The 14,755-nt window shown below is 34.6% G+C and overlaps 1 protein-coding gene across 4 annotated transcripts in view; it reads right to left on the reverse strand.

The window, feature by feature from the left end:
* Positions 1-10,519, reverse strand: part of LOC132603193 (uncharacterized) — a 34,150-nt gene extending 23,631 nt beyond the window's left edge. For 2 of the 4 annotated variants that reach the window (XR_009568001.1, XM_060316131.1), the window contains exons 1-10: positions 10,338-10,519; positions 6,538-6,692; positions 5,940-6,189; positions 5,789-5,856; positions 5,565-5,634; positions 5,103-5,426; positions 3,003-3,082; positions 2,799-2,850; positions 2,353-2,506; positions 621-708 (exon numbers count right to left, since the gene is read on the reverse strand). Coding sequence is in view for 3 of the 4 variants with exons in the window: in XM_060316131.1 (XP_060172114.1) it covers positions 621-708; positions 2,353-2,506; positions 2,799-2,850; positions 3,003-3,082; positions 5,103-5,426; positions 5,565-5,634; positions 5,789-5,856; positions 5,940-6,189; positions 6,538-6,662 (1,211 nt within the window). In the remaining variant the exon portion in view is untranslated. Of the gene's footprint in view, positions 1-620; positions 709-2,352; positions 2,507-2,798; positions 2,851-3,002; positions 3,083-3,711; positions 3,755-5,102; positions 5,427-5,564; positions 5,635-5,788; positions 5,857-5,939; positions 6,190-6,537; positions 6,693-10,337 lie in introns of those variants that run through there. The other 2 variants (XM_060316130.1, XM_060316132.1) reach the window with 2 other exon arrangements.
* Positions 10,520-14,755: the final 4,236 nt, after the last annotated feature.

Consider the following 14,755-nt stretch of genomic DNA (forward strand, 5'->3'; position numbering starts at 1 on the left):
TCTCCAACCAATAGCTTCTCTCAGTAATTGCAATTTTCATAGCAGCTAGCGCAAGCCTGCTCTCTTCTTCATCTTCCCCTCATCCTCTGTTCATCTCTTCATTATCATCTTCAACTTCTATGGATTATTATAATCTTCAACTTCTATGGATTATTATAATTGAAGTTAGAGCCAAATGAAAGATCCAGAAAAGAGGATGAGTGGGACTGAGGGACAGTGAGCGTCCTGTTAATTAGTTTATTGCTCGATACCTGAGGTAGTTCATGGATGATGTCTACTTGTTGATCTGTCTTATAAATATTCCCATTTCCTATATCTTTACAGTTCTTATTGTTCAAAAATGGTAGTGCTAGAGAAACATTTAACTATATACAGACTAGAAATTGAAACCCTGCATCTCAAATCAACTTGGCACCTGAAGTGTGAACTTTTATGCTTTCATCTTTTACAACACTTGTGTTCACCAAACTCTATTAATTCAAGACGGCATAGCGGATCAGTTTTATTGGTACTAAATATTAATATCTTCCAAAAGACGTAGTGAATATAAGAGCTGATAAAACTGAATGCTAAGGCAGAAGAAAATTAAAGGCCGTGTTTACATTAGAAGAGACTCTTACGGTGTGGATGTTATCAAAAGCATCAAAATTTTGAACAAGGACGCTAGCAATCCACTGTGCGTTTCACGTTTGATTAAGTATAAAGTCCCTACCATCAGACATTGAAAATAAAATCAGTTAAATTCAATTAAAAAGGGATGCCAAGAGCATCTTGAAAAGTTGAGATAAAAACAGAGACCTCCCATAAAATCTCCTTAGTAACATGAAATTTGGATAATAATCCACTTAATTTAACTTTTTGCCCACCCTAAAAGGATAAAGCATTCACCCCACACCCCCCGCCCCTTTGGTTCAAATCTATTCTTGAAGTGTGGTGACCGCCTCATTTAAAGCTTAAACTGTTAGAGAGAAAACACTTTCATTTACTGAATTATATCTTCCACAAGCCCCCTCATGTATGTATTGATAAGCACGTGTACAGTCTAATTCTTTTTGGGAAACTTACGTAAATGTATCCTTCGGCCATCCAGTTTACCAAACATGGCCGAAGTATACACTGCCTAAATACTTCGGCTGTATATGTTGTGTATAGGTATGCATAGGTATGTACATTATATTATATGTATAGATATGTCTATGTTGTGTATAGGTTTTCTTTAAATTGGTAACATGTATATGTTGTGTATAGGCATGTACAGTATATGTATACTTAGTATAAAGTATACACTCCCTATACACTATACATATTTTGTAGTAGATGGCCGAGTGGTATAATTTTCCCTTCTTTTAATGGGTCAAGGACGTGAAAAACATTCCTAGCGAAGGGTGATGGTGAAACTTGAACTCAGGACCTCTGCTTGTTTAGATAGCATGTTGAAGTGTGTGAATTCTTAATCTTAAATGCTAAGCTTTTAGAGAGGGCACATACTTTTATTTAGTTAAATATCTTCAACCTTATAAAACCCTCCCTTATTTTGAATTTTATGTAACCAAACTTATGTTTCTTACATAAATTGACTGCTTCCTCTTTGGATAACAATAATTTAGAAACTGAGAGGACAAGAAGATTTGTTGAACTTCGCTGCATGTTTAAAAAACTTCTTTTGTTTTATATAGTGGTCAATGAAGTAGGTAAAAACCTTTGACACCAGGGTTCAAATCCCAGCAGAGACGGAAAAACTAGGTGAGCTCTTCTCATCTGTCAAAACCTTGGTAGGCAGAGTTACCTAATACATGTGCTTGTAGGAGGTAGTAAGTACCTCATGGAATACTCAAGGTGTGCACAAGCGAGCCCGACACCACTATTATCAAAAAGTTATATATAGAAAATTTGTAAGCATCTTTTTGGTTACACACACACACACACTCTCTCTCAACAATGTAAAAGTATGTGATATCTCATCGAAAAGCTTAACCTTTTAGAGAGAGCAGACTTTTAATTAATTAATTGTGTTATATCTCAACAACATACATATGTGTATGTATGTGTACGTGTTATTGGGTTCTCTTATTTCTTTGCATATGTTTTAGAACAAATTTCCTAGAGATATTTTCTATTAAATCCAAAGGGCAAGTTTTTCAATTCATGTAAAATGCCTTTGGTTGCTGAATTTAAGAAGGAAAAAAAAGAGAGGGGGTTCTATAATATTTAAGACGACATGGGAGGTATCTTCTTATAGAAAGAAGCCTTAGAGAAGTTCGCTAACATAACCTAAACAGTAAAAAAGAAAACAAGTCGAGCGCAAATCCAAATCAAACTGAAACCCCAAACCAAGCAAAATTTATGATGTACCTGAGTGCAGTTGCACTAAAATCTGTCCAAGGGAGCTGGAGAGCGCCATAAATGAGCCACATTTAGTTGATTCCTTGAATTCTGCAACCTGAAGAAAAACAGATGATGGAGCATCCAGCATAGCCCTGATGGCAGAGGCAGCTGCAATCCGTGCCTAGAACAAACACAGTACGCAATGTTAGTAGCAAACACAGTGCTAAAATTCAGTTGATACTTTTTGTTTAATAAAAATTCAGGTGATACTTTGCTGTACAGGTTATGAGAAACTAAATTAACATGTAGCTGTAAAATAATTATATTTCTTTTACAAGAATAAATTATACTTATCCTTTAGTTGCAAATATTACTTCTCCTTTTGAGGAACCCCTCCCTCCTTAGCAGTTAGCATAGGACGGAGCTGGTAAGAAGGATAAATGATAGCAAAAAGTATAATAAAGTAGAAGTACCTTTGGAAATGGATCAAACAGCAAACAACTCATCAATGTTGCCTCATACCTCCTACAAATAGCAACAGAAAAGGGGTAAAGCAAGGGCAGGTACACCAAACAAATTAGGAAAGTAAAGACAGAGACATGAGTAGACATAATTATATAAATTACTTGACGGGATATATCAACTCACTGAGCAGATGAAAAAACAAAAATCTTAACCTTGGCTGTAGGACATCACTAGATGGTAAAAGCATTGTCCACTGAGCCGTAAATGATTTGGGATCAGCAAGACAAAGGTCCTTCAAAAAAAATTCAATTATTCAATAAAAAGCATTATGCATAACCCAAAGAAAAAAGATTCATGCTTAATTGCCAAATTGCTCATTGTGATGTCCCACACACAAGGCCTTGTGAACAGTACATCAATTAAATAGGTACTAGCAGACTTCATACAAGAAGCAAATTCACCTTGGAGATATCACCAACTTATATGAATAAAAACACATGTCTGGAAACTATTGCACAAGCATACTAATTACAACATAAGATATTGCTGACTTACTCTTTACTTATCAAAGAAGAAAAAATGATATTGTTAAACTTACTCAAATAATTACATGAAAGAAAGAATTTTACAAATAGGTGATACTTTGACCCATGAAGCACTTGAGCCATCGCATCGGCTAACTTGCGGAACAAAAGTACATGTACAAATCAGAACTGTCAAAAATAGTCTGATTAACCGGCCAAATGCATCCCTCATTCACACACATTGGCACTTGTTCACCAACAAAGAAACAACGAGGATTAAAGAGGGGCATAACTTAGGATTATGTGTTCCAAAACCTCTTTTTTATACATAAGGCAAAGTTTTATATAAGCATCAATGCTGACATATACAACAGAGTACATCAAAACAAGAACTTACAAGTTGTGTAAAGAATGTGCTCCAAACTTTTAATAGTGGTAACCTGCTCAGTTTTAGTGAATATTAGATTTGCAAATTTTTTAGTTAGAGGACTAACCAGAATTGTAACCTAAAAGGGTTTGATAGAAATTGCTAAATTGAAAAAGAACAAAGGAAGTCTGAATTAAAGCAACCTCGTAGAGGTAGCAAGACAGTAAAGAAGATCAAGAAATCCAAAACGCTAAATTAAGAATAATTACACATACCAATTAATTTAAGGAGAATTTACCAAGAAACATTTATTGATTCATTTTGTAGTTATCAATTAGATGTATCCAAACAAACCCAAAGGATGTATCTTTGTATGTATAATAGAAAACAAAATCAACGGAACAGGTCTGCCAAGCTATCCCTAATACTAACACTATCCAAATTGGACTTCTGTTAATAATTACAGGTGCATTGTACAGTAGTTAAGTTCTATTTCTCCTACTTTATGATCCGATCAAGTTAAGCTTTGGATAGAACTGGTAATCATAAATGCTTAGGACACCCTGATACAACAACACTCCAGAGCAAAGTTCCACAGGATGCTGATCTTAGTCAATGAGCAGCACATCCGGGATCTTGAAGGTCAATCACTATACAACAACAACAACAACAACCCAGTGAAATCCCACATCGTGGGGTCTGGGGAGGGTGAAGTGTACGCAGACCTTACTCCTACCAAGGTAGGACGGCTGTTTCCGAAAGACCCTCGGCTCAGTAAAAGCATAAGAATATTGAATAAGTTAATAGCCAGAAACTGAATACAGTTTCCACTGTCAAATTACTTGTAGATTTTCTTTTCAATTTTTTTGGTACGTAAAATATTTCATTACAATACACCAAGTTGGTGTCAGAAATATATATCACTCAAAACTAATTGATCCATTGGACTCTCTAATTTTCCAGCTATCTGTACAATTTAATAGTTAAAAAATTTTGCACTGTCAAATTCCATGTAGATTTTCAATTTTGGGTAAGTCAAAATTTCATTACTATAGACGACCAAGCTGGTGTCAGAAATATATACAAAATTATTTGTATGACTCGAACCGAGTCATCTACATTCCACTGGCATCTCACAAATCTGCTTGCACCGAAAACATTGCTGTGTAGTAATTGAAACTGTTTGTACATTTTCTTATTATTACATAATAGCTATAAACATGCAGATGATGCATACCTTCCATGTATTCTCACTTATTACTTTCCAATATCATTAATATATATGTTCTTTCATTCTGTTCGTTAGCAAAATCTAGTAAAATTATAAGGTTCCAGAAGTAGAATATGAGAATAAAAGAGTCTCTTTCACAAATTTAATTGGAATTCAAACCATTCAAACAAGTAAGTTAGTTTGGAAATACCTGGATACAGATGATCGCAGCTAATCTAGTCTTGGCATAGAGTGTATTGCAAGCACCCCGCCCTGATCCATCACTATCACTGTTTTCTGAATCAGATGACAGTGTTAGTGATTTCTCATCCTCCAACTGCAAACTTTTTAGATTTTTATTCCGTAAGTGTGGAGGCATATATCGACCGGTCTGTGATTTTGTTGATTCTGTCAAATCGGGCTTCATGCTCGCAGAAGTAATCTGCTTCTTATCAGCGATGGCAAACATTTCGTGTGATTTATTCGTAAGGCCATAATGAATAAAATTCCTCAAAGCCACAACAAGACCTGCCACCTAAGAAATAGAAGTACATGGATTACACCTTCGAAAGTCGCTATCTATTAAAACGTTGTCTTTGTCTATCAAAGAAAGGGGGAAAGTAAAATAAAAAAAGAATGTCTTCAACATCAAAGAACACAATGCAGTCCTTACATGGCCAGACAACGGTCCCTTGGAATCTGTAAGAACCAAGTGCATGCAATGTAGAAGCGAGGAATAAAACCTGGAGAAAAGATCTACCATCATGTTATTGATAAGAAAATCAAGACATTATATACACATAAGCAAATACTAAGCAAGGAACAAACAACCCAGCCCTGCACCCTGGTCCCCCTGAAACAAAGAAAAAGTAAAAAAACAACTGAATAAGAGGATACCTGGCAGTGGCTCCATCTTCCTTAATAAGGGCCTTAGACGCCACCATTTCCAAAATGTCTCTAAGGATCTAATTCACAACACAAAATCCCAAATAAAAAACTATTAGTGAATTTTAAGAGGCATATAAAGCAGTATAAGTAGAATACCCACCTCAATTGTTGATTGCCAATTGTCAACTGGTAAAGAAGATCCAAATCTCGAATATAGTTCGCCAATCATAGTAAAAGCGACCATTTCAACTTCCCATAAACTGCTGGAACCAGATATTTTTTTCTTGCCTCTTGAATTTGACAAATTACTTGCCTCTGGTTGAAGACTGGAAACAATTCTGAGCAAAAAATTTAGCAGCTGCATGTGATCAGCTAACAGACCTGTTCTTTCACTTGCAGCCAAAAGGCATCTGAAAATAGTAGATGGCAGATCCAAGAATCAGAAACATCAACAATCAAAAGCTCAAATGTGGTGCATTCGAAATAACAGAATTTGTATTAATGAATAAGTGAATCTCTACACAACCCCTAAAAAAATTGGAAGTAACAACGGCACAGAAGAAAAAGCAAGTAACGAAGGCACAACAAAGCATTCATGCAGAAACCAAATAAGTAAAACTAAGCAAGTGCTTCCTCTATTCCAAATTTGATAAGTGACGAAACTGAGTATCTGTCATTTGAAAAGTACAGATTAAGGGATGAAAGAAAGATGGAAAATTCAGAGAATGGACACAAAAAAGGAAAGACAGAGAACAAACCTTGAAGTCTCAGAACATTGTTTTATGGCTCTAACCACAGAAACATCAGCAGTATTAGCTTTCTCAAGAGTTTCAACTATGCTCCTTAAGGAGTCAAACAACAGAGGCCAAGAACTAGAACTCATCTTCAAACCACGATTATTGACATAGTATATCTGCAAACCAGCAAAACATGCTAGTCAATATAATGTAACGTTTATCAATCTTTGATCAAAGGAACATTTCTTTTTATGATAAGATGAGAACAAAATAAAAAGAGAATTCTCATAAGTCGGATTCATGGTAATGAAGATTATTTTATCTCTTGATAACATTATCCACATTATTATGAGCTTTCCGAGTTAATCAAGCACCAATTTTCTTCTGCATATGGGGAGAATCTCTGGGATTTTTCATTTCTTCGAGAATCTTAATGGCGAGGCAGTAGACCTTGCAGCCCTTTCCGTATGTTAAGGTCCATGTCCTTAGATTAACTCCCAGAAAAATTTTAGCTAACCCCTTTTGGTCTTTGAGCATCTATAGTTTTGCCTTTCAGCTTTATTTATTTATTTGAAAAACTAAATGCCCCTTCATAAGACTTTCAGCACAGTGCCTTAGTTCATGAAAGACTCAATATGACAGACATGTTGAACGTATAGGCCTAACAAGGCATTATTTCTTGACAGCTGATTGGCTCTGCTGAGCTAGCAGTATGGAAAATTAACTACCATTAGTTCTCACAATGCTCCTGACACATTATCTGTGGCAACATTTACCGGGCATATGTGGTGACAACTAGTGTCCCCAAACCATTAATCGTCGCCGTGTTGTCACAAACTTATAGGGCTTCGCTTATTAGGAAAGAAAGAATTATAAGGCTTCAACTTTAGATAGGACTTGGAGGCCCTTCATGGATCTTCATATACAGAACTTGATCTTGCTCCTAGAAAGTGTGTCGTATAGACTGGTTCTTTTGGAGGCACAAAGACAAAGGTCTTTTCAGACATCACTTTCTTTCTTTCTGATGATGATGATGATGATGTCGGGGCTAGCTTGCGCTCACCTTGAATATTCCACTGGGTACCTGCTACCCTCCACCAGCACAGGTACAGGGTAACTTTTCCCACCAAGGTCTTTTCTGACATAACTGACAAATTCAGTTAGCAAATCATTGACTTTATACAACTAATCTTACTTTCCCTGCTTAAACAAGAAGATTTTCTCTTCTTCGTACCACCTCTTCTTCTCTCCATTAATCAAGCTTCTAAAATACATAAGATATAATGGGGCAGTTGAGCTGCACAGAATACCTCATTACTCAATTACAGATCCCACAATCACCCCATTTTCAATGGACATATAAATATATAATACATCTATAAGTGGGGTATCCTATAATCTAGAAAATTAGCGGCCCACTTCATCATAACATAATCTATTCAGATACTCCCTCCGTCCCAATTTATGTGGCATCATTTGACACAAAGTTTAAGAAAGAAAAGAAGACTTTTGAAATTTGTGGTCCAAAACAAGCCTTAGATATTTGTGTGACTGTAAATCATCTCATAAAGTTAAATTGTTTCTAAATATAGAAGGGTGACATTCTTTTTGGGAGAGACTAAAAAGGAAAGTGTGCCACATAAATTGGGACAGAGGGAGTATAACTCATGTATACCCCAAACATGCTCAATTTTAACATGTCACTGATTGAGATGAAAATCCAATTGCCTCTTTAGTTTTTCCTCTACCCAAACTCTGAGGTGAATCAATTAAGCATCAAATTTAATGATATATTCGAAACATGCACTATAAACGTAGCAGCAGAAAAAATATTAATATAATAACTGAAAGCTAGTTTGACAGATAATAACAATTCTTTTCAGTTTAAATAGATAGATGAATTTGGATTCCTGAGACTTGTAGTATTTCTTTAAAACAATAATATTACTAAAATGTGTCAACCAAGAGTGCCACATAAATTGAAGTCGAGGGAGTAATATACAACCTTCAATCAATCAACTACTTCTCAATCTCATATTAGTGGAATCGCCTTATATGAATTCTCTATATCCATTTCATCTATGTTTCGGTCCATGTCATTCAAATGCTGAATGATTCAGCTTTTAATGCACAGCAGCATTATCAAAAGCGAAAAGCGCAAAAAAGCTCTACAGTCAGCTGGGGCTTTAAGCACAAATAAAGCGTGGGCTTTAAGGAAAAAAGGCGCAATCGTAAAAAAATACAAATATACATATATATATATATATATATATATATATATATATATATATATATATATATATATATATATATATATATATATATATGTTTAGTCCAAGACTAACAAACATAAGCATGAATAACAAATATATGGAAAAAGAAATTGTATAAACATTGTGATAAAGTGAAATATCAATTATCTAGTGTCACCTCTTCAAGAGAGGCTCATTGGAAAGGAAAAGTATATCTTAGAGCCTTGATGATGATACTGAAGCGCACATCAAGCATGGCGAAGCGCTCAACATGTTTTAAGCCTCGCTTCAGGGCTTAAGCGAGCCTTTGACAACACTGATGCACAGCTCATGAAAAATGGTTTCTTAAAGCAAACTACAGGTTTTGAAGGTTCTTTAGATGTCATACATATCCCTACAACATACTAATTGTCTGAGATGTCAATTCCAAAGCTCTATAACATACTAACATAAACTCAAAACCCAAAATGGATATCAATCAGAATTCGGGAATTTTCTCTATGTATATCGATATGTATAGTGGGATCGTATTAAATAAATAGTATGTTATTATTTTAGATTTAACCAATTTGATGAATTACTCCTAAAAGGTTGACATCAAACTAGTGCTAGTTCACCTCAAATTAGTGTTAATTGATGAGTTACATCGAAAACAAAAAAGTAAAGTCACATTTACATATATCAATTCCAATAAAATGTTTCACATCTAATTGAACTCATACTTCCTCTGTTTCAATTTGTTTGGCTTACTTTCCTTTTTAGTTCGTTTCGAAAATAATGCCTCTTTCCTTTTATGGCAACTCTTTGATTTCAACTTTTCACGTGGCATGTTTAAGACCACAAGATTAAAGGGCATTTTGCTTCAGTATACATATCTTTAGTTTAAGACCACAAAATGCAAAAGTCTTATTTTACTTTCTTAAACTTCGTGCCAAGTAAAACCAGACAAACAAGTTGTAACGGAGGGAGTATTAATCCAAATCTTGAATTGGACACAGACACATATTTTGCTGCATTTGAACCTAAAATCTTATGGTAACTTTACCTTAACCATGACAAATTATATCAGCTATGCAGATAATTGACTGCAAAATTATTATTTCAATCCCAATTACAAAAGCACCCACAAAATATTATGATAAAAATTTCATCTTTATCATTCCAAATAATCTTTGTGTTTTTCTCTTTTATTTAAATTATTAAAAAAGGACCACTATTATCTCAATCCCAATAAAATGTCACAAATTTAATTAAATTCTTGCTACTTCCTTATATTTGAGAATGTTACAAATATATATATGTGTGTGTGTGTGTGTGTGTGTGTTACTTTTCTAAACTGTACCAATTGTGCAAATAATTGACTGAAATTTGTTACTTCAATCCCAATTATTAAATAACCCACATAAAGCTTTGATAAAAATTTCAATCTTTATCATCCCAAATTATGATTGAATTTTTCTTTCTTTTTTTTTTCTCAAGACAATTTTCTCAGAAATTGATAAGTAATATTGTTGCAAATTGGATATTTAAATTAAAAATAATTGAAAAAAGGAGAGAAAAGGAACTTACATGTGGGATTTGGAAGGGAAGTACACAAAGCCAAGCAGAATTAGTTGCTACTTTGGTGAAGAAGAAGAAGAAGATGCTGTGTCATGATTTGAAATGGGTCAAAAAGGAATATGAATTCGGGTTGGGTTAAGTGTTGAACCCCCATATTGTGCTTTTGGGCTAGTTTGGGACTCTACGAGGCCTAATTCTTAGGAAAAATAACATAAGGCTACTGCTTTAAGACTCCTATATTACAAAACGCATAACGATATTTTTTCTTATTTATAAAATATGACGAATTTTTATCTTTCATACTTTGTAAATTGAAAAGTATCGTGATATTTTGTAAATGTAACATATTCTTTATGTGTATATAGGTCATTCTTCCTAAATTCTTTTGTCTAGCTAAGGCCCGTGGTTCGACCCAATCCAACCCGCTATTTGATAAGATTGGCTTGAATTTTGAATCCCATTTAAAAACTAGGCCTGTTAGCCCAGCTAGAATAAGCCTGTCAGCCTGTGAGCTTGAGCGCGCGTAGGTTGGACCGACTCGTAGGCCAAATTAAAAAATTCAATTAAAAAATAAAAAAATAGAAAGAAAGGAAAGATGTTAAGACCATCTTGTCACCAGCAGATTAGATGATGTGTTTTTGGATATGCCGTAAGTGTCATGAAAGTTTCTTTAAGGAGTTTATTTGTACTTTTAATGGATGGAATATTGTCATTTTCTTTTGTGTTTTATTGAGTTGTATTACACAAATCTAGGTTAACACCCCTATTTGGCTATTTGTATTGCTATTCATTAACCATTTAGTTTGCTTATTAATATCTCTATTGGTTCGAGTGATATCAATTATTAATATGTAAAGTGTTAACAATGTCAAAAGTTATTCAGTTTCGCAGAAGGTTTTGTCCTACAAGATCGTTTTCTTGTGCAGTTGTACCCAAAATATTTGCATAGAATGGTAGAGATTTCATATAAGTCATATCATCAAATCTTTACTTGAAGCCAAACCTAATAGGAAAATTTACTTGTCATAACTACCTCTAGACTTATTTATGAATAATAACTATCTTATTTTTCATTTAATTTTTGTAGCTTTATTTTTACAAAATTACATTTCATAACTAGTTTTAAAATACATGTGCCTCTCTATATTCTCCCTCACTACACATTTAAGATTTATCATCTTCTCCAAACCCTAAAAAAAATTATCTCTCCTCTCTCTCTTTCCTCTCACTGGCGCCTCTCTCTCTCCCTTTCTCTATATCCGACCTCTCCTCTCCTTCCTCTCACTTACCCTTCCCTCTCTTCTCCATCTCCACCACCAACGCCGCCATCAGCACCACTACTACCATCTCCATCTCCGAACTCAAAAAACTTAAAGTTCTAGTTCTTCAAATCTGAACTCTATATGTGATTTCTCGCTGATTCATAAATTTGTTGCTTACTAGCCCATGATAACTTCATTGTTACACATTTATATTCGTGATGAGTGCTTTGCTAATTAGTAGAGCATATTACTTGGTTATTATCTTGTTCTGTAGGTAATGAGCAATGTGGTGGAGCCATTAGTTGAATCATGCATTCGAGTATCTAATAAGCAATTTGTTACACAAGAGACATTTTTGGCTGAATTTAAGAAAGTTGCAGAAAGTGTTGCTCAACGTCTGAAGGAGCGGCCTGTGATTGTTGCTCACGGAAAAACAGTGGTCATGGATCGAATTGCCTCATTTTTCCTTAATTAGGTTTGAGACTGTCACGATGGTTGTCGTTTTTGCGAGTTCTTTCACGTTGGTCTTTGGTGAGGAAGATGATTTTCATTTTGTATTTCGTTGTATTTCAATGTATTTATTTTCTTTGTGTGTAAATATAGTGAATGTTCCAAATATAGAGCCTCATTTTTACTCTACTTTGTTGGCTTTCATTTTATAGTTCGTTGTATTTCAATATATTCATCTTTTTTGTTGTTGCAAATATAGTGAATGTTCCAAATATAGAGCCTAAATTTACTCTACCATGTCTCGCGTTCTTTGTATTTCTCTGTATTTCATAATATTGAAATACACGTGTTCTTTGTATTTCTCTGTATTTCATAACTAGTGTCCTATTATGGAAGTTATGCGTGATTTATGAGAAATTTTAATTTGATTTCCTAGAATTTTAAAAAAATCTGTTCAAAAAATAGAGCCTAAATTTACGCAAAAAATAGAGCCTAAATTTAATTTGATTTGTGTGAAATATGGTTGATTTAATTGGACTTACTATTTAAAAACGAAAAGAATATTATGTTCCAAAAATATAGCCTATTTTTTCTCTCAGATTTTTTTTTTTTCAAAAATATGTTCCAAAAATAGAGCCTAAATTTACTCTAACGCGTTTTGTATTTCTCTGTATTTCGCTATATTTCACTGAATTTCAAAAATGCGAGATACAACTGAAATACAGCCAAAAGCAACTACGAATTGTAAATCTTCAACTTGTAGCTATAACTAGTTAGAAGTTATTAAACTGTAGCTACTTGTGTAAGTTTTACAACCTAATAAGCATTATTAGCATCATTTTATTTGTGGATTTGAGACTTGGTTAGCAAGTAGTAACACCATGTAATATTGTCTTGTAAGTATTTATGTATTGTTAAAATTTGAATTTAAGTTAAAAGATTTATGAAAAATATTTTTTTAAAAGGTGGGCTGGCCCGGCTAGGCCCCCAACCCCCGTAGTGATGGGTTGGGCTTGTTATTTTAAGACCCATCAAAATGGTGGGCCAGCTAGGCCTGGCCCATCAAATTCCAAAGCTTGCATGAGCTGGGTCAGCCTGTTTTGACAACTCTAAGCATGGCCCCTTTCTTGAAGTTTTTGCAAGGGTTTCCTTCAAACGCTCCGGTCTTTAATTCGTTCCTCATGGGCTTTAATTTTTCCCTTGATGCTTACTTGATGAAAATATCCAGACCTGAGTCGCTCGGCGTATTTTTTTTTTTTTTTTTAACATTTTAATCTTTGAAAACTGAACTTTTGTCTCGTTCGGCATAAATTCTGTAGGAATTAAATTGTGCGGCATAAGTTTTGTAGTATTTTTCATATTATGTCGAGTGTTGAAAGTTTTTGCCTTGTCAAGTATAGTTTGTATGGATGTTATGATACATATGCCGAAGTTAAACGTAAACTATGGCGAGCGAAACATAAAATTATGTTGTTTTCCAGATTATGTTGAATATTGAAAGTTTTTCCTTGTTCGACATGACTTGTGGATGTTATGATACATATGCTGAAACTAAACGTAAATAATGAGAGCGAAATCTAATTTATCTCGTGCCAAAAATGCTGGAGGGAAAAAATTAAAAAAACACCCCGAAACAGGGGCATTTGTGCGAATGACCCTTCTTAATAACTATTGGCATTAAATTAGCAAATAATTACTTGACAACTAACACTTTTCTAACAGGGAGATTTGTATGCAACAAGGATCCTATTTCGTGTACTCAATTTAGCAAGATATGCTTGCAGTTTTTTTCATCGTAAAGGCGTATTCTCAAAATTCTTATATCTGCGCTTGTGACATTAGAGACGTAATTTGGTAATATTACAGTTTGACCATTATTAATACATAAAATATGTCCACTTATTTTCAGACACACAACAACATCAACAACAACATACCCTGTGAGTCCCACAATGTGGGGTCTGGAGAGGGTAGATTGTACGCAGACCTCACCCCTATTTTAGGTAGGGAGGCCGTTTCTGAAAGACCCTCGACTAAAAAAAAGCATAGGAAAGGTTAGATACGGGTAAACAATTCAAAGCAATTATGAAAATAAAAACAACAAAAGTGAATAAGCCATGATAAACCATTCTATGCAAACAGATACTCGCAGAAATCAAGGGACAAGAAACTAAAGATCAATGCAACTACTTGCAAGAAAGGATAAACGCAACTATCTACTAGCCTTCTACCCTGATCTGAATCCTCCATACCCTCTTATCTAAGGTCATGTCCTCGGTAAGCTGAAGATGCGCCATGTCTTGTCTAATCAATACTCCCCAATACTTCTTCGGCCTACCTCTACCTCTTTTGAAACCGTCCATAATCAGCCTCTCGCACCTCCGCACTGGGGCATTTTCAGACACACAACATCAAAACAAATTCTCTACACATGAGTTTTACTTCTGTTTTAAAATGTCAGCTATTAAAACATGCACATTATCTAAAAAGGCCCATTTGGGCCATTCAAAGGCAAGAAGCCAAGGCTGAAAAGTTTGGGATTTTGACATAGGCTTCGACTTGTCATCTTTTGCGCTCCAATTAAGGGCAAGTTACACATTTGACGGTCAGTCAAAAATAATTATATTTCCTTAGTTAATTTTGTATTTGTATATATTCAAAAAGAAGGTTTCGACATGCCTGCTTATATGTCAATAAATTCAAAACTAAGGGAAT

Source organism: Lycium barbarum, chromosome 7, assembly GCF_019175385.1.
Source record: "Lycium barbarum isolate Lr01 chromosome 7, ASM1917538v2, whole genome shotgun sequence".
In the NCBI taxonomy this organism is placed as follows: Eukaryota; Viridiplantae; Streptophyta; class Magnoliopsida; order Solanales; family Solanaceae; genus Lycium; species Lycium barbarum.